General features: G+C 41.9%; 1 protein-coding gene across 1 annotated transcript in view; it reads right to left on the bottom strand.

The window, feature by feature from the left end:
• Nucleotides 1–25528, bottom strand: part of ATP10B (ATPase phospholipid transporting 10B (putative)) — a 120994-nt gene that overhangs the window by 14572 nt on the left and 80894 nt on the right. Inside the window, 6 exon segments of the mRNA XM_070739482.1 lie at nucleotides 1761–2076; nucleotides 3211–3395; nucleotides 5424–5550; nucleotides 13633–13739; nucleotides 14514–15114; nucleotides 20023–20202. Coding sequence (XP_070595583.1) covers nucleotides 1761–2076; nucleotides 3211–3395; nucleotides 5424–5550; nucleotides 13633–13739; nucleotides 14514–15114; nucleotides 20023–20202 — 1516 coding nt within the window.

The raw sequence follows: 25528 nt of genomic DNA, 5'->3' as shown, positions 1-25528 counted from the left end.
AGCTTGCTTCCAGAAGTTGTGAATGCCCCAATACTGGAAGTTTTTAAGCAGATGTTGGATAACCATCTGTCTGAAGTAGTGTAGGGCTTCCTGCTTAAGCAAGGGGTTAGACTAGAAGACCTCCAAGGTCCCTTCCAACTCTTCTTCTTGTTGTTGTTATTATTATTATTATTATTATTATTATTATTATTATTATTATTATTATTATTATTATTAAACATAATACTAAGACCTCATTCTTATATTTGAACTTACCCCAAAACCTGGGAAACAATTGATCCAGATTCACATTTCCAGACTTATCACATTACTTGAATGTGAAGTTGGGATTTTTTTCCCATTCTACGATTTTTAATATTGAGTCATATTATTTAATTTAATGTCTATTCACCCAGTTTGGAGGGGCCCCTTTGGACCGCTATACAATCCATAAATAATTAGGACATAAAACCAAACATAGTACAGTAATACAGTTTTGCTTCATCCCATGATAATAATAAGTATTTACTTTTCCCATTTCAAGCTAGGTAGCAGCAGTTAGTGACTGAGTAGCTCATTTTTGTATGTTCCCATTCATCATCTCAGATCATAGTGCTTGAAAAATAGTAGATTTGGGAAGGATTCTTTATTTATTTTTAGTTAATCCTATTCATTCCAATGTTATCACTGAAATACTCCTTGTAGCCCATTGAAAATAGATAAGAGTTAACTGGGATAGATGGATGGCTAGGTGGATGGAGGGATGGGTGGATGGGTGGATGACAGCCCATTTGATGCAATGGTTAAGTCACCAGACTAGAAACAAGGTGTGAATTATTGACCCTCCTTAGGTATGAAGCCAGCTGGGAGATCTTGAGCCTCAGCCCTAGGATGTGCGTAAGGTTCTTGGCAGAAATGTGCAAAGTACACTGGAAGTGTATGCCAAGAATGTACATTCTCAGCAGGGTCATTCAAGACAGAAAAGAACACCCTACAACAGTGATGACAAACCTTTTTTGGCTCAGGTGCCAAAAGGATGCACATGCATGCAATAGCATGTGTGCATGTGCCACACACATAATGCAACGCCCTTCCTCCTGTGCATGTGCACAACCCATGTGCTACCCCGCTCATGTGCACAACCTCCATGTGCTACCCCACATAAAGCAGAGGCCTCACTGAAGCCTCTGGACATCCGGTAGACCTGTTGGGCTGTTTTTTGTTCTCCCCAGGATTCAAGAAAGCCTCCTGAACCCTGGGGACAGCAAAAAAAAAACACAACTCAATGGGCCTACTGGAAGTTCAAAAACAAACTTCCAGTTGGGCCTCTGGGCTGTTTTTTGCCATCCCTAGGGTTGAGGAGGCTTTCCTGAAGCCTGGGGAGAGCAAAAACAGCCAAAAAGAAGCCCCAAAAGCAGCTGGCCAGCGCACACATGTGCGCTGGAGCTGACATGGCTCAGATATGGCTCTGCGTGCCACCTGTGGCACATTTGCCAGAAGTTCGCCATCACTGTCCCAGAGCAACCAGACACCTATACTGAGCAGCAGTGATGTAGGAAGATTGATCACTTTACTAACAATGACAAAGATAAAAGCATCATGTTATAATGAATGGGAGAAGGTGATGGTAAATTATTCCTATATTTTACCAATAAAACCAGATGGATAGACAATAGGAAATGATAGGCAAGGTTGGATACTGTATGTTCTGGAGAAAATGTATCTATCACAGTATGTAATTGTTAAGTACTGACAGTGACTTGAGGGCACTTGATGCTTACCTACTGCAAGGGTCAATACTTTGAGCTGATTCCGTACAAGTTTGACCACCATGCTTTTCTGCAAGGGAGTACATCGGCAGCACAAAACTGAGTGGCTATATTTTGTAAGTTGAAGAAACTTATTCTCAAGTTTCCCTTGGAAAATAATATTCAAAGCTCTTCCATCAACTACTAGTCCAATAATCGGATTTGGAAGTCTTGTGGTTGACCAAGAAAATGGCAGCTTAAAGCCAAAAATACTGCAGATTTTTCTAGGAATTACTCGACCCTTCTGCACCTCTTCCAACATGATGTCCAGCAGCGATTCACAAGTTTCCTATGGAAAAAAAAAGTTGAATAAGTTGTGAAGGTACATGGCACTGCAAACAAGAATTCTGATATGAAACAGCATATGCTAAGCTTTGAATTACTTATATGCATTCATTCCATTGGACTACCACATAAATTGAAGTGCTGATTTAGAGAAGCCATTCAACAAGTTACTTATATTATTTAGTGACAATTCAAAATTGGAGGATGTGGTGTATTGTCCAAGCTAATTTTAACCCCATTCATAATGTGTAGTTAATTTGTACTTTCCTAATTCTTACCATATGTGTGACCTGAGCTACTGATCTGAGACTATGGATTGGTATGATTGGGATTATAAATAAAGGTATCTAGAGGACAGCAGGTTAAAATAAATGATGCTATACAATATTTGCTATCATTAGTGTACATTCAGAAGAAATTGCAGTGTGTTCACTGCTGATGCATTGAGTTAAATACTATTGCATATATACTCCGTGATTAATTGTACTGTTTTATGGCATATTGCAGATGAATTAAATAGCCTTTATCATTATTACATCACTGGTAAAGTGAAATATTATCTGGCAAGTAGGTTTACCCCATTTGTTATTTCAGAGAAGAATTACTTATTTAGTCCTGAAGTTTAGTATTTCTAAATAAGAATCAATTTCCTTAAATAAGGAACAGATGGCAAGCCTATGATTAAGCATCAAGCAAAACCTGAACAGCATGTGGAGATTTGCAACCTGCCTAAGGCACATGATGATATCAAAATCTTAAAGTTTGTTGCTAGTATTCCCAAGATCTCCCTGGGTTCTGAAGATGGTGATACAGGGCTGCTTCTAAAAGTATGTATGGAATCCAATGGTACAGTACATACCTAAAACAGAGATTGACTCATATAATGAGAATTCTCTGTACCTCTCTGCATGACTTCCCACATCTTCAAAATCTACTATGAAGTTGGAACAGATTTTGAATAGATATGGGAAGGGAAGCTTTCTGGGGACATCAAATGATTCTTTCACCCATGGGAATATACCATTGGATTCAGTTCTTTCACTCTCTTTCTACAATTCAACCCTGTTCTGAATAACCTTTGCACCAGAAATTATTTACCTACTATGGCATATTTTCCCTGCTGGCCATTAGGACCTACCTTACTTTCTGTGTTAATAGTAAAGACAGTGTCTCTTTGGTCTAGAAGTTTGCAAGAATAGGCAATGTTGATAGCTGTTTCCTGCTTATCTCCGGTTAATACCCATGTTTGGATTCCAGCTTCTTTGAAGGCAGCAATGGTATCAGGCACTCCTTCTTGCAACCGGTCTTCAATCCCTGTTGCTCCTTATGAAAAGGAAATAAGCAGCGTTATTGATTGCTGCCACAGAGAAGGCACATCCCTGGGGTCTAGATAAATGGCAGTATTTAATCAATGGAAACCAGAACGTGCCAGGCAGATATGACAGGAGACAGCAAAACAGTTGTAATCAAGAGATTATTCTTCATGCCTACAATAGGCTTATGCAAAATGGTTCATATGCCAAGAGTTTGTTCTGTATGTAGTGTGGGGTTGGGGTACACTCATTATACACATAACATGCACCACTGATAGAGCAATGTGGCATAGGATTGCACAAAAACAATTGTTTTCGCTTTTTGTTATCTTTTGGATGATGAACTTAAAAGGCAGGGGTGAGTTCCATTTACCTTCACCACTGTGCACGCTCAAAACACTCACCCATATATGCGCTTCTCGTTGTGCAATTCTGCTTCCGTGCATGCTAAATAGTTATAATTAGCCTGAACTACAGCTGAGGAGCTCATCAGCTGTGCTTCGGGCAAAGGTAAGTATGAATTTGTGGGCAGGAGGGTGGGCTGCAGCAGAGGAAAAAACTTCAAAACAGTAAACAGTAAAAAATTCAGAAAAAAAAATCCAAAAAAAGAGATGGCAGTACCCACGGACTAGGATCTATGACGCCATTGTGACATCACCAGCAGGTCGTTACCTGTTCAGGTGATCTAGTCCAAACTGGCTGGAACCCACCCCTGTTAGAAGGTCAAAACTTACACAAGGATAAAAGAAAAATGAATGGAAAGCTGACCTGTTTAACTGAAAACCATTTACTAAACAGGTTATCTATTGTTTCAACACAAAACTTAGAAAACTGTATTCCCTGGCTTGAGATGTTCCAGAATTAAAATAACTTGACTAAATGAACATGGAAAATAATTACTGAAAGAGCAATAACATCTTTCCTACTGGGATCAATATAACGTTATTGGAAATTTTAAGTATTATATATTGAATACAAACTATCACATAAAAGCTGGATAGCTGAACTGTGATTGACAGCTGAGGTTTATAGGAGTCCAGATTGGTACAAAGCACAGAACATAACAAAATTATCTACATCGGTGCTTAGAAGATATGACATATAAGACATATGTGCTGCTGTAGTGTAATGAATGATGTCATTTCATGATTTGGGTTTCTGAGGTGCAATTGGCAGGCTACAGATTATAGATTCACAGAGTTGGAAGGGACCTTGTAGATCATCTAGTCCAACCCCCCCAAACAGGTGGTACATTGACTCAGAACCAGGTAACACTAAATTTAAACCTGTATTGAGATACTGATTTCCAACTACAGTGGTACCTCATCATACGAACTTAATTGGTTCCAGGAGGAGGTTCGTAAGGTGAAAAGTTCGTAAGATGAAACAATGTTTCCCATAGGAATCAATGTAAAAGCAAATAATGTGTGCAAATCCTTCAGGAAAATCCCAAACTTTAGAAGGGAGGCGAACAGAGGGCAGGGAGGAGCAGCTAAAGGGGGCGGGTGGAAGAAGCAAGGCTAGGCTAAAGGGTGAGTGGGAAGGAAGAAAGGCAAGGGGGGCGCCCCTCCCTTTTCTTTTTTCAAAAGACACCGTTTCAGTGCCTTTGCAAGCATGCAAAATCTTTACTCCTCCAAGCTGCCCCTCCCTTTTCTTTCTTCAAAAAAGGGGGAAAAAAAGAAACCCCTTCATCCCAGCAGCAGCTGCTTGGGTTCGTAAGGTGAAAATAGTTCGGAAGAAGAGAAGAGGCAAAAAAATCTTAAACACCGGGTTTGTATCTTGAAAAGTTAGTTAGAAGAGGCGTTCGTAAGATGAGGTACCACTGTATTGTATATTATGTTAATATTGGGGATTATGCATTACAAATGCATATCATAGACCGCAATGATAATAATCCTTCCTTTACAAATCATACAGGTAAGAATTGTTTTAAATAAAGCCTCATTTCCAAGTAATTTTAGGGCCCAATATAAGTAATTTATTAGTAATCATGACTATCAAGTTAATTAGTTTAGAATGAATAAATACTTCAAGATACCTAATAAGGTGAGTTTACTTTCCAGATGTTGTGCTGCTTCCATTAAAAGTTCGTCTCTATTGTCAATAGCTATTTCTGCCTCATGATGAAAGTTGAGCCATTTTTGAAATTCCTCTTCATTTAAAATCTGTCACGGTGTAAAGTCAACATGTAAGTGAAAATATTGAATGCCTGTCATTAGGCCGGCGAAGATCAGTATCTCTAGTCTGAGTCCGTCATTAGAACATTTGTTACCAACTTCAATTCTTATACATTATCACTATGACAGGTTATAAAAGTTAGGGTAGTGTTACTTCACAATTACAAATAGCGTCAGGTAGCAATTAATAGCATTTTGACAACTAATCACAAAGTATGCAACATTACAAACACACAGCCCGAAGCAACAGATTTGATGAAGTATTATGTCCTAAAAATTGAGTTAATTTTGAAGCAGATACAGCTATGGTTTATTTTAATAAGAATTCTGGGAATACAGAGAAATTCTAGTGAAGGGAAATAAAGCATTTTCAGTAGGAGAAACTGATTTAAGAGATGAGCTACAGTTTCTGAATGCCAGTATCTGAGCTGACAGAGAAGAATTTGAAGTTTTATTCTGTCCTGAGAGGCATTTATATGAGATGATGTCCAAGGATTCTCAGTGAATAAAGCATAGATGAGGTCCTGTACTTTGAATTATGATCAAAGCAAGCTTAAGAACATGCTGTCTGAAATAAAACCCCGGACATCTTTGCAAAGTTTATGAACAAGACTAGAAACAGAATTATTTCAGCATTGATAATGGAATAGCATCCTCCATTGAAACTGAGGGCCCCCAACTCATACATGGCATCCAAGGTAGGTGATAGGGTATAGAGCAATGATGATTAACCTTTTCCGGACCGAGTGCCCAAAGTGTGTGTGCCCAAACTCCCAAAATTCAATGCATGTGTGCCCCCATATATCCACTCCACCCTCACACATGAATGCACATCCCCATGCACCCCTCTGCATGTGCCTCCCCATGTATGCGTGGCCCCATTCATGCATCCCACTCTCACACATGCATGACAGAGATCCGAAGACCAGCTGGCTGGTGGGAGGGATGTACGCAGGCATGGCAGAGTTGAACTGGGGTAACAGCTCATGTGCCACCTCTCGCACGCGTGCCACAGGTTTGCCATCATGGGTATTCTTCCAAACTATTGTGAGCTGTGATGGTGCAGCGATCAGAAGGGGAGTTGCTCTCACCCGATACACCTTTTCTCGTATGATGGAGCTAACATCCAAGAATAGGATGACACTGTTCCTTCAGCCAATAAAGACAGAATCTGTCAAATTGTAGATCTCCGCCCTTGGCTTCCATTACCCTCTTTGGCAAAGACTGATGGACAGACTCGGCATATGTTCACCCCAAAATTCATTCACAAAATAAAAGATCACAATTTGATGTCCCGGAATGCAGCCCAGACTGACTTGGGTGGGATTGGATGTTAGCTCCACCCTACAAGAAGAGGTGTATCAGGTGAGGCCAGCATCCCTTCTCCATAATGGGTGAAGCCAACATCCAAGAATGGAACATACCAAAACATGTCTGTACATTGGAAGGGCTAAGGTTGGTTAGCATTGTCATATTGTGAATAAACATGTTGGAGCATCCAGTGACCACATGCCACCTCCACTAATGCAAATGCATTGATTTTGTAGTGGCTGCTCTGCAGACTTCCTCTATGGATGCTTCCATGGATCATGTCGCCTTTGTAGCTGCACTGCATGTTAAATGTGCCATCACCCTAGTTGGTCTCAGCAAGGATTGCATATCAAGACATAGACCCTTGCTATGGTGCTGCATAGCCAACGTCCCACTGTGTAAGGAGAGACTTTCTGCCTCAAAAAAGTGAGTTGAAAGGAGACAAATATAGCCTCTGTTTGTTCCAGGTTAAACCTGCGCTTAATGTTGAGGCCTTCCGGACATCAAGGATGTGCTACTGTCTCTCTAAGGAGTGGGAGACAAAAATTAGGGAGGAAAATCTCCTGAGCCCTATGAAACTAGGAATTTATTTTGGGCATAAACGTAGGGTCCAGATGGAGGGTCACCTTGTCGGAGTGAAATACATAAAGGTCTTCTGAGCAGGGAGCTCAGAAATTCTCCTGGCAGAGGTGATTACCACTAGGAACGCCATCTAAAGGGTAAAGTGATGAAGAGAAGTAGTTCTCAAAGGCTTGTAAGGAACCCCTGTTAGGGACAGAAGAACCTTCGTGAGATCCCAGGTGAAGTACCTGTGGATGATAGGTGGGCACAGGTTAGTAGCCCCTTTCAAAAACCTGTGGATTGTGGGATGTTGAAATAAGGATAAGATATAACCCAGAGGATAGAGTCACCAGCTGCCACCTGATTGAATTAGTGGAAGCCCCTTCTACAGTCCTTGCTGTAAGAAATGAAAGAGCTGTGCGATAGACAAATCCACAGGAGAACATCTTTCTGTGGAGCACCAGGTGCAAAAGATTTTCCAGATGGACCTCACACTCATTGCATGCTTGGGAGAATAATGGTCACATGCTCATCATGAAGGATAACAAGCTCTCCCGTCTTATGTCTACCCTGAAGTGGAGGCTATGTCAGATGTCGCTTGAGCCAGTCTGCCTAGTTGTTGAAGGCCAGTGACTTTTTTCTGATGAATGGTGTCTGCTTTCACCGCCTGCATATTGAGTGGGGCCTGAGAAGCTGGTGGGTCTGGAACTCTGAGGCCAGTCACCATGGATGTAAAAGTGACTGGGGCCTTGGGCCTCGATTGGTCTCTTGGCATATCATGGCTAGTGCTAGATGCAGGTAATCCCCAAATACTGGCATCAGCAATCACCAGGTATGGGTTGTCCAGTGAAAAATGCTCACAGTGGACATACTGGGCAGAACCCTCATGAGCCACTCTGAAACAGCCTTGGCTGTGGCTCAAGGAAGCCTGAATTGGTGCAGAATCACCCTCATGGTCATGGGTGGAGCTGTCATAAATATTTTGCAGGGTTTTGTCATGTTGATATTCATCCCTCTGTGCCACCTTGGAGGGCTTAGGAGAGTCAGTGCTTTTATTTGAGTGACTGTGTCCCTTATCTTTTGAATGCTGGGGCTGTCCTGAGGAGCTTGGGTGCACTTCAGGCAGAGGTGTAAGGGGCCTCCTTTGCCTGCTTAGAGATTCGTTTGGTCTTGGCCAACTTGCCTTTTGCCTGATTGTCTGCCATTTTGTTTAATGAGGCAGGAAAAAGCACATCAAGGAACACTCCCTTTAATGATGGCAACGTGCCTGCGGTAACGTTCTCTAGCTGGGTGGTGAACACTTAATGTCTAGACTGGCTTGAAGGCTAAATTGTCTCCCAATCACTGCCAAAACTGCTTGGTTAAGCTAGCGATCAGCTGTTGAGTGGTTCCAATGACCTATCAAATTGTCAATGATCAGCCGCCTGGAGTCTGTGCAGTGTGGCAAAGGGAGACCTGGCAAGGAGCAAGGCTCTGGAAGCTGAAGGGAGGAATCAGTGCATTGCCTGAGCACAAAAGCTCACGCAACCACCAGAAACATCAGACACTGCCTCCCTGAACCATTGGCGATACAATGGCGGAGTGTAAAATTCATTTGGCCAGTTGGTCTCATGAGCACTTATTTTATTTTATTTATTTTATTTATTCATTTGTCCAATACACAAATACATAGGAAGAAAAATAGACATGTAGTAATATTTATAAGGTAAAGTGAACTTAGAGGAGAGGATATATGAAAGAAAGAAAATATATATGATAAGTGAGAGAAAGGAAAGACTATTGGACAGGGGATGAAAGGCACACCAGTGCACTTAGGCTCCAGCAACAGGCAGGAGAGACAAAATGGTTGACAGCTTCAGCTGCTCCACACCATGATTCCGATCCGATGTCCAGTGGAATACAGAAGCTCCTTTGGCCACAACTGCAGCCTTAGATACAGAGCCACTCGCTTGTGTGATAAAGGAACGGAGTGCTAAGCTCTAAGTGTTCCGCCAATGGGGAACACTCCCCCCCGCTTTGTGTAAAACAGACCACACGGCTAAGGCAGGGCTCCCATGGTAGATCTTAAGCTACTAAGATGCTCTCAATCCAACTGTTCTATCAATGTTAATTAGAACAAGCTGGGGAGAAATAACTCACTGTGATGTTTTTCACAATAATCCGTAGCTGTGGAGACAAACAGGAATGGGAGAATTCCACACACATCCCTTCAGGCCAAGGACTGAGTCAAACAGGGGTAATGGAAGCCAAAGGCAGAGATCTACAATTTGACAGACTCAGTCTTCTTTCTTGGATGTTAGCTTCACCCAATATGGAGAAAGAATGCAGTATTGCGGACTACATCTGCTGACTGTTGACTACCAGCAGTCTGGCACTTCGAGTCTCACTGGCACAAGGTTGACTTAGGCTTCCATCCTTCTATAGTCAGTAAAATGAGGACCCAGATTGTTGGGGGAAATATGCTGATCCTGTAAACTGCTTAGAAAGGGCTGTAAAGCATTGTAAAGCATTATATAAGTCTAAGTGCTATTGCTCACCACTCACATAATATCATCTGACGTTTAACCCTGTTTAATAACAGAGTCAATCCTAGAATACAGGAGCTCTGTGTTTTGGTATCAATTGAGCAAGAAAACCATAATAGGTAAACTGGAATAATAATAAAAAGCCTCATATCTTAATTACATTACTGCAAGTGTTATCGACAGAGTTTGGTATCACTTTGGCAGATGATATGTACCAAATATCAGACTTTGAAAATGTCTCTTTTGTTTTGTTGAATTCTAGATGATTTTAATACTATTGATACTAATATTACAGCATTTTATTATTATTAAGATTTTCTTCCAGAGTCTCTCTCTGCTATAGGATGGGACTTGGAGACCTGGTGTATGGTGATACAGAACTATCTAGAACAATGGTTCCCAACCTTTTTTTGGTCATGGCCAAACTAAGCATCTTTAAAATCCTTATGCCCCTTCCTGTGACATATAATTCTTACTATTCAAAAAGGAAACTCCTATTTATGCAGAGGAAGCCTAAAATGCTATTAATTTGATTTAAACAAGGTTCCAATTGCCCCCATTAAAAATCAAATTGCCCCCCTTGGGGTGTGGGTCCCACATTGGGAACCACTGATCTAGAAGATGTTATTGGAAGGTGATAATAGTTTTCCTCAGAATTTCATTTTCTCTATTTAAAATTCTCCTAAAATTTCTTGGAGACTTGACATCTGATGCTGCCAAATCCTAATGAGATGTAATTCTGTATGTCTTTTTCACCTAAATCCAAGAAGGCTATTTAATACCTACTACTATCAATAAAGGATTACATGAGAGGACAACAAATAGAAGCTTAATCCAAATAAGTTGGAAATGTTCCTGTGTAAGACAGATTGGGGATCAGGGATTCCATCTGTGTTGGAAAAAACTGTGATTCTTTTTAGTCACAATTTGGCCACGAGTGCCTTTGCACAGGTACAGCTAGTGTGCCAACTGCACTTATTCCTGGAGATGTTAGATGATGATACATATCTTCATTATGTCATATAGGAGCAGCCATTAACACAACCGCAACAAACTAACCTTTGAAAGTGATTCAGAAACTTTGATTGGCATAAAATGCTGCAGGCAGGCAATTGACCTTCAGTTTTAGTGGGCACATCTCCCTTACTGCAAGAGCATTATTGATTTCCAAGCTGTTTCTGGCCACAGTTCAAAGTGCTAGTTATCCCCTAGAAAGCTTTCCACAATCTGGGAATCAGGCTGTTTGAAAGAGAGAAAAAAAGTTTCCCATATGACCTTACTCAGGCTTTAAGATCCTTTGGGGAAGTTCTTTCCATTCTGTTATTATCAGAGGGAAGAATGCAAAAAGACCTCTCTTCCAAAAATTCTGGCGTTATCCAGCTTTGTCCCTTCTCTAACACTTTTCCACTGTCAGACTAAAATAGTTTTATTAATATAGATGTTTGATTTTACAACTGCTCTAAGAGCAAATGGTGCTGCATGTTTTTCCTTCTGGAAAAATATTTTTTTGCATTGTTTTGCATACCACCTTGTGCATACTGTAAAGAGGCAAGGTGGATTTGTTAAAGGCAGATGAGTTTTGCTGATAAGCTGCTGCATGTCTTCAATAATGATGATGGGCTTTTTGCTGTTTGTTTCTCCTATCAGGGTAGGGTTCCAAAATGAAAATATTTATTTTCCTAGTATTTCAAGTTAACACTCCCTGCTACTGAGAACAATAACAATAACATTTCCAGTTTTTTTTCTGATCATCAGCCAAATACTGTAATTCACATATCATTTTCTCTGGAGCAGTCCAGAAATGCTTATGCAGGCTTTGAGGTTTCTTCTAAACTAAATCAGGATAAAAAACTGCACGTTGTAATTTGCACTATGATTAATCAGCCTAGCCGGGAATACCAAATGTTTCAAGAAACAACAGAGAAGCTCTATTTGATTGCAAAAGTTTTTGACATTCAAAAATTAGTAATAGAAGAACAGATGTCAAAAGACTGCATTAAAGTATTGCTTTCCTTTAGCTTCATTTTAAGATTTTACAGATTAACAGAGTTGGAAAGGATCTTGCAGGTCATCTAGTCCAACCCTCTGGCTAAGCAGGAGACTCTACATCTGCCCCTACCTAGGATTGAACTCACAACTGCCTGGTAAAGTGACCAGATTTTAATATTGGTAAAGAGGGACACCATTGATAGGGGTGGGGGGTGGGGCTTGATTAAAAATTTAGTCGATATGGAGCAAAAAAAAAATCTCTTTCTTTTTTTATCTCTCTTTCTTTCTCTTTCTCTCTTCCTTCCTTTCTTTTTTCTCACTCTCTTTCAATCTTTTCCTCCCTCTCTTTCTATTTTTTATTTTTCTCCCTCCTTCTTCGTTCCTTCGTTCCTTCGTTCCTTCATTCCTTCGTTCCTTCGTTCCTTCGTTCCTTCGTTCCTTCGTTCCTTCGTTCCTTCGTTCCTTCGTTCCTTCGTTCCTTCCTTCCTTCCTTCCTTCCTTCCTTCCTTCCTCTTTCTCTCTTTCTTTCTCTCTTTCTTTCTCTCTCTTTTTTCTCTCTTTCTTCCTCCCTCTCTATTTCTCTCTCTCTCTCTTTCCCTCCTTCTCCCTCCCTTTCTCTCCCTTTCTCTCCCCCTCTTTCTTTCTTCCTTTCTCTTCCTTTCTCTCCTGTCCTTCCATCCTCTCTTTTTTCTCTCTCTTTCCCTCTCTCTTCCTTCTTCCCTGTGCCATGGCTGAGTTGGGGGGAAGGCAGAGGAAAAAGAGGGGGGGGAGAAGGGGCTCAGCAGCCCCCTTCTCTCTCTTCCTCCTTCCCTCCCTCTGACCCCCTTTCTTTCTATCTCTCTCTCTCTTTCTCCTTTTTATTTCTCTCTCTTTCTCTCCCCCTCCCTTTCTCTCTATTTGTCTCTTCCTCTTTCTTCTTTTCTCTTTCTTTCTCTCCCTTCATTCCTTCCTCTCTTTTCTCTCTCTCTCTTTCTCTCTTCCTCCCTGCCTCCTCTGTTGTTTCAGCAAGGCTGGGATCAAAGGGGTGATCAAGAGTTTGTTTTAAGGTGGTGCTGTGGCCGAGTTGGGGGAAGGCGGAGAAAAAAGAGGAGGGGGGAGAAGAAGGGGTTCAGCAGCTGAGCCTCCCAAGTCTTTCTCAACCAAGGAGCTGGCCAGAAGGACTGACATGGGAGGCGGAGGAAGAAGAGGAACCTCCAGAGCTGCCGAGGCTTGTCAAATAATTTGGCTTTTTCCTACTGGCTACCAGCTCCGCCTACCTTTTCAGGGATCTGCCCAGGTCATATCCAGGAGCATATCTAGGCTGGTGGGGGGGGGGCTTGATGGGAGGCTGCCCGCCCTGGAGGCGCCCATGAAGACCAACTGCTATGCCAGCTACCTCTGCGTGGCAGTTGATCTTCAAAAAAACCCGGGACATTTTTCAAATGCTGTGGGACGTGGGACAAATGATCAGAAAGTGGGACTTTCCCGCTGAAGGCTGGATGACTGGATTGTGAGGCAAGAGCTCCATTCTAGGCCACAGCCTAGTCAAGATGATTCAGATGAGGGAGCAGTAAGAACTGTAGGAAATTAATCTAGGTAACAACACATTTGCCATTGGGGAACTGGCTCAAAGTGTCAAAACAAGCCATTTTCTGAAGTAGTTGTCATTATTTTTGCTATTATTCTCATTAAAAAAAAGAATTACCTTCTTTGCTATGCATAGAGTTCTCAGACCGTCACGTGCGTACCAATCTAAATGTTTTTGTGTTTGTGTTCTCACTCTTCTGACCCTTTTTCTCATGGCCACGCTAGCTGTGAAATACAAAGGAAATCTGCTGATTCTCATCACAGATTTAAGAAATACTTAAGTACCCTTCTGCATCACAAAACAGAGACTTTTTTTTTTGAGGCACAAAAAAAAATCCCTTCAGGCATTTTTTCCCCCTGTCAAAATTTAAACATTAGCCACACATGATACTTGATTCTGGTTTATACATGTGCAGAGGAAACTTGCTCCTTATTAATTACACCTAACCCAGAAACTGAGGGCTTTTAAGATGCTATTGAAGCAATTTTCACCTTTGGGCATTTTAGCTAGGGCTATTGAAGTAGCAGCCACAAAGCTCTCCAGGTCACGCAGTTCCTCATCCCTCCCCTAGAATGTGATCTCTATTATTAAAAGCTTACCATTAATTACCAGTTTGTGCCAGTATAATATTGCTTTTATCATTGTTGTGAGCCGCCCCGAGTCTTCGGAGAGGGGCAGCACACAAATATAATAAATTATTATTATTATTATTATTATTATTATTAATAATAATAATAATTATTATTATTATTATCTTGTCCTATTCGAGAATCACTATGCTTGCTTTTTACTGTTTTGATACAGTGCTCATAAAAACAAATTTCTTAATTAGTCTGTTCAATATCCTTTTAAATTATGTAAATCAACATATGTGCTCTCATTTTCACTACTAAGGTTTCTAAGTGTATTGTTTCTGCTGCAAACTGAAACCTGTAAATCTTGAAGATATTGTCCAACAATTCAAGCTATGCCTTCCTCCTAGTTCATTAGTTCTGTACCTTTGGTAGGGTCTTCCAATACATCCATTATGGCGGAGTCTGCCCCTTTGGTATAGACTATGATTTCTTTGGTGAGGGGATGCCTTACTACCACCGACATCCTCTTCCTGCTGGAATCAAATCCCAAGGTGAACAAGAGGTCAAAGGTGAGAAGAGTCCCTTCCGGCAGCCTCACAGTCACTTGTTCAGGAGTTCTGGAAACTAATGTAAACTGGTAGGCATGGGCTGCGTGGACTAAAGCTGCTTCATCTGGACTTTCCGCCTCATAACAAAATTCTCCCTGCAAAGGCTCATGGTCTCTGCCTGCAAGGCTCCCCTCATGCGGAGAGGGATCTGAAACCCCACAGAGGTCATTCTCACTGAAGGACTCCCTTCTAAGGCTCTCATCATCGGTTAAGCTGGAACAGCTTTGAGTCGGACATTCATCTTTCATTTTTGATTCCGCAGAGGCAGTGCTGCTCTCTGTGTTAATACTTTCTCCCAAGTCTGAACTTGATTGAACTGATAGCTGGCTGAGGCTTGCCAACTTCAGCCTCTGGAACAGCTGGTGAATTTTCTCCAGGGAGAGTCCTGACTGCTTCATCAGTGATGGAGTCGTAACCTTAAGAAAAAAGAGGGAATTGGGATTAATTAAAGCAAACATTCTGAAGCATAGCTAATAGGAATTTGGACAATTTCACATTAGCAAACATGGAAAAGGTGCCAAGTAATGCCATTACTCAAACCAAGGGACTTATTAATTGGACATCTCGATTAGGTGGAGTTTTGTTGGCTCCCTTATTTAGATAAAAATCAAAGCTTTAGGAATTGATATATACTGCTCCAAAAATTAAAGAGAACACTTAAACAACACAATATAACTCCAAGTAAATCAAACTTCTGTGAAATCAAACTGTCCACTTAGAAAGCAACACTGATTGACAGTCAATCTCACATGCTGTTGTGCACATTTAACGTTGTACAGAACAAAGTATTCAATGAGAATATTTCATTCATTCAGATCTAGGATGTGTTCTTTGAGTGTTCCATATTTTTTTTGAGCAGTGTACTTATAAACCCATTAGAGAATGTTTCCTAAGATATATAGCACCCTTTTAAATGATTGAGACAGAATGGATATGGCTGAAATTTCTGGGTACTTTTGCAATATTTTAATCTCTGTAAATGGTTTAAGGGAAAAAGCGAGGGCCTTAAGCCTCAGAAAACCCCCCAACTTTCAAATGATTATGCTTTTTTACTGGTCTATGGTGGTTAAAAAGGTTTCCTTAATCATCTGCTTGGTTTATTTACAATACCAATTTTGCCGCTTAACCCACTCCCCCCTCTGTGTATGGACATGCCCAGGGGGAGTCTTGGTCTTGCTTGCTATGATGTGGTAACAACATTATTATGCCCTTGTGGATCTTAGTGTAGGCAAGAAACCACACTGTTGTTACAGACTGAAAAATGGCCTACTCATATTCTGCAGGGAAGATGATGTGTTCTCTTATTGTGTAGAAAGATTTTTTTTAAATGACGCTCCTATTCACTTTAAATGGCAGAATTAATTAAAGATAGTATGAGTCAACCCATTTTACTGCATTTCAGCTTCACGTTGTTCATTCATTACACCCAGTTTCTATATAAATGTATAGAAAAGATTATTTTTATTTTAAAAAAGCCTCTGCGAGGAAAAATGTGTATATAAAATATGATAGAGTTGACCAAACAACATTCCCAGGCTTATCTTATCCATGGTTACCATCTTGCTAATATTGTAGAGTTTCTTCATAATGTTCTAAAATTCCTTTTATTGTATTACGCTAAGAGATGGATTTCTCCCGGTTTGTACTGGTTTGTCTGAACTGATAGTAGTCTGCTGGTGATGTCATGATGACATCATGGGACTGGATCAGTTGGTGCCAGTTTGTGCAAGCCGCCATCTTCTTTTGAATTTTTTTCAGGTTTGTTTTCTTCTGTGCATGTGCAGAAGCTGAGTTTCTGGCACTGCACATGTCACCATCTTGTTTTTGACTTTCTAAATTCTTTTCTTATTTTTTCCTACTGTGCACGCACATGTGTGCGAAGAGCGTATGCCCTTGAGGCGCAGCCATGAGGTGCAGGAGAAAGCAAACCGACAATGAGGTAAGTTAGAAGCAATCCCTGGTTACGCTGTGTTGAATGTTTAGCAGGGGAAGTGGAGGAAGAAAGCCAAGCATTATCTTTTCTCAATCATAAGGCCTTTTATGAGTGCATACAACAATAGTTTGGCAAAACAAGTGAGTTTCAAGATGGGATGTATAGAAAAATTGCAAGAAAAAAGTGAGGGAACTTTTAGAAAAATTGAAAGAGGAGTGTTTCAAATGGAGGGCTCAGATGAGACTGTACAATATCTTCAGCAGGTACAATAAGAAACTGAAAGGGATGATGCCAAACTAGGTGCTACATATGTTGCAGTATAGCATGCGTGTTGTAATAGGAATATATCATATTATATATATCTGGATCTCTAGCATAAAATGCTCTGCTTACCCTGATTCTATTACAGCCAGGATAGGACGGAATTAACTTGCTTAGTCTGTATTTCTGGTGAAATTTGCAACAGGAAGACAACTGACCATAAAGGGGTTCAATAAACATCTCACTGATAAACAAGTATACATCACTCCAAACAGGACATTATACGACCAAAGGGGGAAATTTACATTGCCTGAAGCAAAACAGGATAAAAGACTTTGACCACGGTAAACAGGAGATTGGTTGTGATAAGGCAGAAGGCTTCAGAGAAATTAGGTGTGAGAAACATTTGCTCAAAGGAAATTATTCAAGGAAATTGGTTTGTGATATCTGGGGAAAGGAAGGACTCAAAGATATGTCATGTTTGAAGTTATGTTATTGGATGTTTGTATATCACTTGACATGTAATTATCCCCATCTGCTTATGCTCCCAAATAAAAAGGGGTACACAGCTCAATACTGTGTCACATCACCCAGAGAGAAAATGTGTCCAAGTCTTCTTTCTAGGATTGGCGTTCGTGAGTGACCCCCCCCCCTTGGCTGGGTTGCTCTGAGTCACTCTGAAGACATTGTCCTCCTCAGGGACTTTGTAGCACCTCATACATGTATTGATTATTCTAAATTTTGAGGTTGATTATGGATTACAAATGCCTAATGTGAAATATAAATGGAGCAAATATTTCTCAAAAGAGAAAAGATCATTAAAAAAAACAAGATATAATTTCCCCACAAGCCACACATGGGAAAAAAAGTTGTAAAACTTGTGTGAATAATTTATTTTAGCAGAAATTAAAAAAGAAATGGAGTTGTTTTATATAAAATGTTTTAGTTGTTTATTTATATGTCGTATTTCTCAACTGCCCATCTCCCTCAGTGAAAGGCTCTAAATCACTCGGCTTAATCCTCAACTGAAACCAGAATTTGTATTAACTGAAGACCATAATAGATTTATTGAGGTGAAAGTTATTTGTAAGGGTTTAAGTGGAATTTATGCCCAAATGAAGATAAAGTAGTATGAAAGATCTTATGGAGACTGTAATAAAAATTTATCTTGTTTTTAAAGAAAACTTCTAATAAAATTAAAAACTTGCAATATGACTTAAACTTTGACCAGATTAATTAATACATTAATTTTTCTGTTCTAATGAAGAAATACAATATATCCACTGATTATTAATCAGTTTAGCTAAATACATTAGTTTCCCTTTAAGAACAGGGTTTCTCCAATGGGAAAGGATCTCTTTTTTCTCAGGTTGAATTTGCTAGAGACTTTTAATTGGCATATTTTAACTGATAAGCACAGGTAGCTTAAATGTATTATTTAAAATAAACTTATTTGTCTGACTTGATTTTTCATAATTTAGTAGAGAAAAAATACTTTGGCTTGGGGGAGGGTTTTTTAAAAGAATTTTTTAGAAAATCTGTGAGTTCATTTTTAAACATGAGAATATAAATCATAAAAACGTAATGAAAGAAATTGATGCTTTTTTAAAATGTAAATTTAATTAGTTTCATCTTTTTCTTCTTAAAAGTGGATGTTTTTCATTTCTGCAAATGGATGTACTTTGGATTTGAGCCAGGTTTTTTGATATTCTCATTTCCCCCTCAAAGATTTAGAGAAAAAAAATAGAATTGCTTAATTCATCTCAAAAGGTGTTTCTTTTGTTGTAGATTCCAACAATATATTCTGTTGAATGTCAGTCTTCTCTTCTCCATAGTGGGTGGAGCTAGCTTCTAAGGATGGGAAGACACTGCCATTTAGCCAATCAGGACTCAGTCTAAAAAATATAAAGTGTGTTCCTCTGCCAAGTAACCCCCTTCTTTAGGCTCAGTTCTCAGCTTAAGGATGTGTGCTTTTCTCCCATCCTTTGGAGATTAGCTAGCTTCTAGATCTTGTCTATCTTGTCAGATTATTCCCCCTTAGATCTATCTTCATACCTCCCCAGTGATCGCTGTCATCTGCTCCTGGGTTGAGAGCAGTGCCGAATGCTATGTCCAACCATAGGGCAAGCCTCCAGCCAATGTAACCACTCTGAAGGGCTCTATCCATCTGTCCTTCCTTCCTTCCTTCCTTCCTTCCTTCCTTCCTTCCTTCCTTCCTTCCATCCATCCATCCATCTATCTGATTTTAGTGGCCATTTTAAGGGGCGGTTCCTTGCTGCACTCGCCATTTTGTCCATTCCGCTGACACAGGAAATGGTGGACAAGGAATCCAAGCAGGTCAAGGCCAAGTCAAAAGGCCTGAGTTTGGGGTTGCCAGACGAGTTTAATCGCCCTCCCTAGGGACACAGGGCTTTGGTATCCTTATAGGCTAGCTCCACCCACTATGGAGAAAGGGCACTGGACTTACCTGATATGCCTCTTCTCTTAGGGTGAGCTAGCCTCCAAGTCCCCTTCCATTGTTTCTGCCCTGGCTGGCACATGGAGGTCTGTGTTCTGTTTTATGTATTCTGCTTCTGTTCCAGTCTATTCTATGCAGGAGATGCACTACTGTTATCCTTTGCCTAAAGAAGGGGGTCACTAGGTAGAGGGACACAATTTATACCTTTTTAGACTCAGTCCTGATTGGCTAATGGGTAGTGTCTTCCCATCCTTGGAGGCTAGCTCCACCCTACGAAAATGGGTATATCAGGTAAGTCCAACAACCTTTTTCTCAATTGTGTATTTTTTTAGATCAATAAAATTGTATAAAGTATTTATATGTTTTATTTTGTACTGTCCTTGATTAAGGGATTGTTTAAACTTGTTTCTATACAGTGTTTTTTTTTAACTTGCCCTTTCTCTTCCCTTTCTGTGGAAGTATAGACTAAATTCATTCACACAAGAAGGTAGGGGCATCAATTAGGATTACAGGAGGCCAAAATAAGGAAACATTCTCCTTTGTTATAAACTACAGTAAGATTTCTTTCCTAGCCTGCTTGAGAGTGGTTGCGATATGCTTTCAATTATTACATGGAATAAATTAATAGAAGATTCTTCCTCGATTAGCAAAGCAGTGAAAATGAAAGATTACCCTTTGCCTTGGTTTAGTTGCTGTAGAGACCACTACAGTGTTGCAGAGGGTCAGAGCAAGAAAGAAGTCTGTGATAGAAGATGTGGTTTCTCCAGCGGTAAAGTATTTCAAAGATTCTGGTGGGCATGAGAGGTTCTTCATTTTCATCAGCAGCCTGTTGTCAGGGGTCACATCTTTCTCCTGAAATGCATATTAGTCAGTTAAAAAAACATTTGCAGCAGTGGTGGGTTCTGACTTACCTCGCTGCCACTTTGCTTCCTCAGGCACCACATGGATGAAGGCACGTTGTGCTTCATGAGGGTGGCGTGTGCATGCACAGTGCTAAAATCCCAGCTTCTGCACATGTGCAGAAGTGAAAAACAAGATGGTGGCATCTATGGTGCTGCTGAGAGAGCTGGTCCGGGGGTGAGAACCAGTCCAAACCAAACCTATCTGATTTGCATTTTTAAGATTGTGTGAAATATAACATCTTATACTGTGCATTATAAAGTTTTCAAGAACACTGTGTTTGTACCAATCCAGGCATAAAGCCAACAGAACAGCTTATACACCCACACACCAGTAGTGGTTTGCTACCAGAATGGTAAAGGACGCCTCACCGGTAGTAAAAATTGAGCTGCACACACAGATTCACGTATATTGCGTATGCTTGCATGCCTTCCAGTGAGATTGCCCAGCTGGCGACTTACCACCAGCCAGATTTGCAGCGAGGCTGGAGAAACGCGGTCCCTCATGTAGCTGCCATCTTGAGTGGCCGGGATCTCGCGAGATTTTGTGAGATCCTGGCCATGCTTGTCATTGGCGCCGGCTGATGACATCGTCGGGGCGTGGCCAGCCAGCCCTTTATAAAGGGCTGTGCTGGCTTGGGGGCTTCCTTTTCACCCCAACGACGAGCAGGTGAACACCCGGCTGGTGTTTGCTGAAGATTGGAGGCCATTTTGGGTGGCCTCGTGGCGCGGCCATTTTGTGGGGGTGAAGAGGACTGGGGCATAAAGGCCTTAGCTTCCCTTCAGGGGATTCCTCAGGGGACGGATTGCCCTTCGCTACCCATTTTGGAGGCGAGAAGAGCTTTGGTTCCCCCCCACTGGTCTTAGGGGGATCCTTTGGGGACCGCTTTTTGCCGGTTGGGAATCGGCCCCTCCGGAGGCCTGCTGCTCCTTTTGGCCTTGTTAGGCCGGGGGGGGGGGGTGTTTGCAGCCTTGGGCTTCATGGCCCTGTGGACCTTGTGACAGCCATAGTAGTCGGCCCTGCACTCCCTCTCCAAGGGAGACTTAGGGGTTTGGTTTATTCACTTGGATTTAGTATTAGGGAATATGGTGCTTAGTTGGCAAGGCCAACTAAGAAGCAAAGGACCTTGCCTCCCGCCCCTGAGCTGGTGGCTACGCTGCGGAGGGTGTTAGATCCCTCAGCCAGGGCTAGGCTGGCCAATGAGAAGGACCAGAATAGAGTCAGGAAGGTGGGGGGTAGACCTCGGGACACACCAGCAGTGACTCATCTTTACCTGCTCATTCCTGGTCTATGCTAGAAGAGTGGGTTAGGGAGCAACCCGGGCCCTCTGTGGACCGCAGACAGGCACTGACTTTACAACCGCTCTCTGACATTAACAGTATGTGGAGTAGGCTGTGTGCCTCTGTCTATGAAGCCCGCCTTTTTTAGGCAGTGGCTAATGTGATGTTCTTCGGGGCTCTCCAGGTTAGTGAGGCTTTGGCCTCCTCCCGCGGAGACGGGTCAGTTTGTGCCTTACTGTTTTCAGACCTTCGGTTCGAAGGCGCCAGTGTCTCTCTTTTGGTAAGGCAGCCTAAAACAGATCAGTTAGGTAGGGGGTCTAGGGTAGTCTTAGCGGCTGCCGCCGACACATCTGTCTGTCCAGTGGCTGCCCTTTCCTCGTTTTGTAATCTGCGAGGAACGGGACAGGGGTATCTTTTTAGCCATCAGGATAGCTCCCCACTCACTCAGTATCAATTTTGGGGGATTATGACCAGGGTGTTGGTTGCGATTAGCCTTGACCCTGCCGTATAGGAGCTGCCACTAGCGCAGCAGTTTCTGGCTTCCCGGGTTCTCGAATTCGGGAGATCGGTCGCTGGAGGTCTGTGGCCTATTTGACTTATGTTCGGCCTGCTGGTTCTGATGAGCAGGATTCCACGCATGTTAACCTTTCTCTGCCCTCTTCTAGATAGCCCTCGTGGGGAGAAACTGACGGCGTTGCTGTGCGGCCGCAGTATGATGTTTTGGGCTGGCCGCTCTACAGCAAGATCCGCCATGGGGACCCAGCTGTCTTTGGGCCGTTGGGTCAACATCGCTTGGCTCAGACGAAGAGGCCTGTGGTGGGAGGGGCTCCTCCTGTTGCTCCTGGGCGGGTGCCACAATGTGGTTGCACCCAGGTGGTTGGTCTTGCACCTTGGGGGCAATGACCTGTGTGTGTTAGGTGGCCTGGCATTGATTTGTCAGGCCCATGAGGACCTGCACGCCCTTCATCTAGCTTGGCCAGCCACGCAAGTAGTCTGGTCTGAAATCCTTCCCCCATAGGGGACGCCATCTCCCATAGGGCCATTCACAAGGTCAGGAGAAAGGTCAATAAGGCCATTGGCAAGTTAGTTAGAGAGTTGGGTGGGGTAGTTGTTTCCCACCCCAATATTACAGTTGATCAGCCATAGCTTTATCGTGCCGACGGCATTCACCTGTCAGAACAGGGGAACGCCATCTTTTTACAGGACCTGCAGAGGTCTCTGCGTGAGCTGGCACAGGTAGGGGCGGGGAGTCAGGGGGCCAAGATAGAGATCTGGCCCTCCTCCTTGGCAGGTTAGGGGCGGAAATTGGGAGGTGCTAGCAACTGCATGTTTTCCGTTGGACATCTTTGGGGATGATTGGCAGACTCTCTCCAAGGGCTCATGGTGGCTTTTAAACCAGCCTGAGCAATTGGGGAGAAGTTGCCTCTGGGTCTCGCCCATTTCAATTGCCTTTCAGGGATTGGATGGCGAGACTTCCCACATGCGTTGCATGGCTGGGATCCAGGTGAGGGTGTGGTCCCCTTTACCTGGATCAGCATGGAGCTACGCCCCAAGTTGCTCAGGAAGTTTTTGTTACGTCATTTCTGTCCCAAATGTTCTTAGTTGACCTCTGTGGGTCCCATTTTAGTTTTGAATTAAATAAGTTTATTTAATTAATAAAAATGACCCAGTTTAAATCCAGCTCCGCGTTGTTACTCCACTTCCGTTGCAATTTGCTTCTGCGCATGCGCAGGAAGCAAAATCTTGTGATGACATACATGTGAGAGTTTGGCGATTTTTTGCTTCTGCGCTTGCATGGAAGCAAAACAATCACCAAAATCTCTCGTACACGCATGTCCCCCTTTGCTTCCTGTGCATGGAAGCAAAAACATCACCAAAATCTCATTTTTGTTCCTGCATATGTGTGAAGCAAAATCTTGATGGGACGCGCACACACAAAATATCCGAAACTGTGCGCTCAGTGCACCGATAGCAGTGATAGGAGGAATCCGCCCCTTCCACACACACATATAACCATTGTCCAATATCACAGTTTGTGTGTCAGTTTAACAGAGCTCAATAACATTTGTATGCCGCCCCGAGTCTGCGGAGAGGGGCGGCATACAAATCTAAATAACAAACAAACAAACAAACAAACAAACAAACAAACAAACAAACAAACAAACACATAGTTTTCCATTTTTCCAAGGTGGTTAAAATGAGAACTCAGATTGTTGGGAAAAATATGCTGAATCTGCAAACCACTTAGAGGATCTTCTTGTTATTGCTACCATATGTGGCCCTCTAATTTTCTTAAGATTGTTCTCCTAAGTCAGGGTTAGGCAAAGCTGGCTCTTCTATGACATGTCAGATCTCAGAATTCCTGAGCTAGCATGATTGGCTCAGGAAGTCTGGCGGTTGAAGTCCACATGTCATAGAAGAGCCAACTTTGCCTACCCCTGTCCTAAGTGAACTGCCTGAACTGTGATTCTCTTAACTTCTCTTTGCTTTTGGGGGGCACATAAAAGGATATAGATGGACAAAAACCTCAGACAAAATTAGCTTATTATCAGTAACTGCCAGGTTTTCTGAAATGTGAAAAACATACCCTCAAAATACTGCTCCAGCCTCCTTTGGGAAAGACATCAGGCCTGCGCTGTCTGTCTCTGCCCAATATTTTTTTTTTCTTTCTGAAGCATAATGTAGTGTTAAAAATTATTTCCTGAATCTGCATTATGGGTCAACACCTATATAGCTCAGAGTTGAACTATGGAGTCCTTGGTGCTCTCTGAACTAGGCTGTTTTGTTGTACATGTTTCATTAGCAACCTGATGATGTCACCCAGTTTGGTAATAATACATCTGCAAGAAAAACAAACAAGCTCAGAGAGCACCAAGAAGTCAATAGTACAACTTCTTTGCATCATGCGTTTGGAGAGATTGGATATAATAGACATTTTGCTAAATACTGCTTACTCCAAGCTGGGAAGGAATGGGGGCTGGTTCAAGATAGATTTAGAATAGAACAGAACAGAATTCTTTATTGGCCAAGTGTGATTGGACACACAAGGAATTTGTTTTTGGTCCATATGCTCTCAGTGCACATAAAAGAAAAAGATACATTTGTCAAGAAACATGAGGCACAACCAGTGATGGGCTACCAAAATTTTTACTACCACATTGTGGTGTGGCTTATGCATTTTGTTTCAACATCTTTCAGTGCAAATTGGGTGCTCTGGGGTGGAGCTCCAAATTTTGCTACTGGAACTGCGTTCCTGACTGTTCCCATAGAAGCCCATCACTGGGTACAGCACTTAATGATTGTCATAGGGGCCAAATAAGCAATGAGGAATCAATGGGTTTCCTTGAAGTGTAAAGGCAGGGGCTAACTAACAACAATTAGCAGTGATTGTTGTTGGTGCTTGCTCTCACTGCTCCATATTTGCAGTATGCAGTATTTTGCATATACCGCATGAATCCCAGCGACCGATAAGGTCCCACAGAGTTGGCCTTCTCCGGGTCCTGTCGACTAAACAATGTCGTTTGGCGGGCCCCAGGGGAAGAGCCTTCTCCGTGGCGGCCCTGACCCTCTGGAACCAACTCCCCCCAGAGATTAGAATTGCACCCACCCTCCCTGTCTTTCGTGAACTACTCAAGACTCATTTATACCTCCAGGCATGGGGGAGTTGAGATATTCCTTCCCCCTAGGCCATTACAAGTTATGCATGGTATGTTTGTGTGTATGTTTGGTTTTTATAAATAAGGGTTTTTAGCTGTTTTTTAAAAATTATTATTATTATTATTATTATTATTATTATTATTATTATTATTATTATTATTAATATTTAATTCTTTTCTAACATCCAAAAAAGCACATTTGCATCAGGAGAACAATAATCTGCTTTAACTGATACCAATTGATGTACATGGTTCTTCTCATTTCCCTCTCTGGATCATTTGCCTGATTTTTGCTTAATATTTTTAAAAAGCGCTCGCATACAATTTTGCCATGTAATGTAG

Source organism: Erythrolamprus reginae, chromosome 2 (assembly GCF_031021105.1).
Source record: "Erythrolamprus reginae isolate rEryReg1 chromosome 2, rEryReg1.hap1, whole genome shotgun sequence".
NCBI classification, from domain to species: domain Eukaryota; kingdom Metazoa; phylum Chordata; class Lepidosauria; order Squamata; family Dipsadidae; genus Erythrolamprus; species Erythrolamprus reginae.
This window is presented reverse-complemented; position numbering and strand designations above follow the sequence as displayed.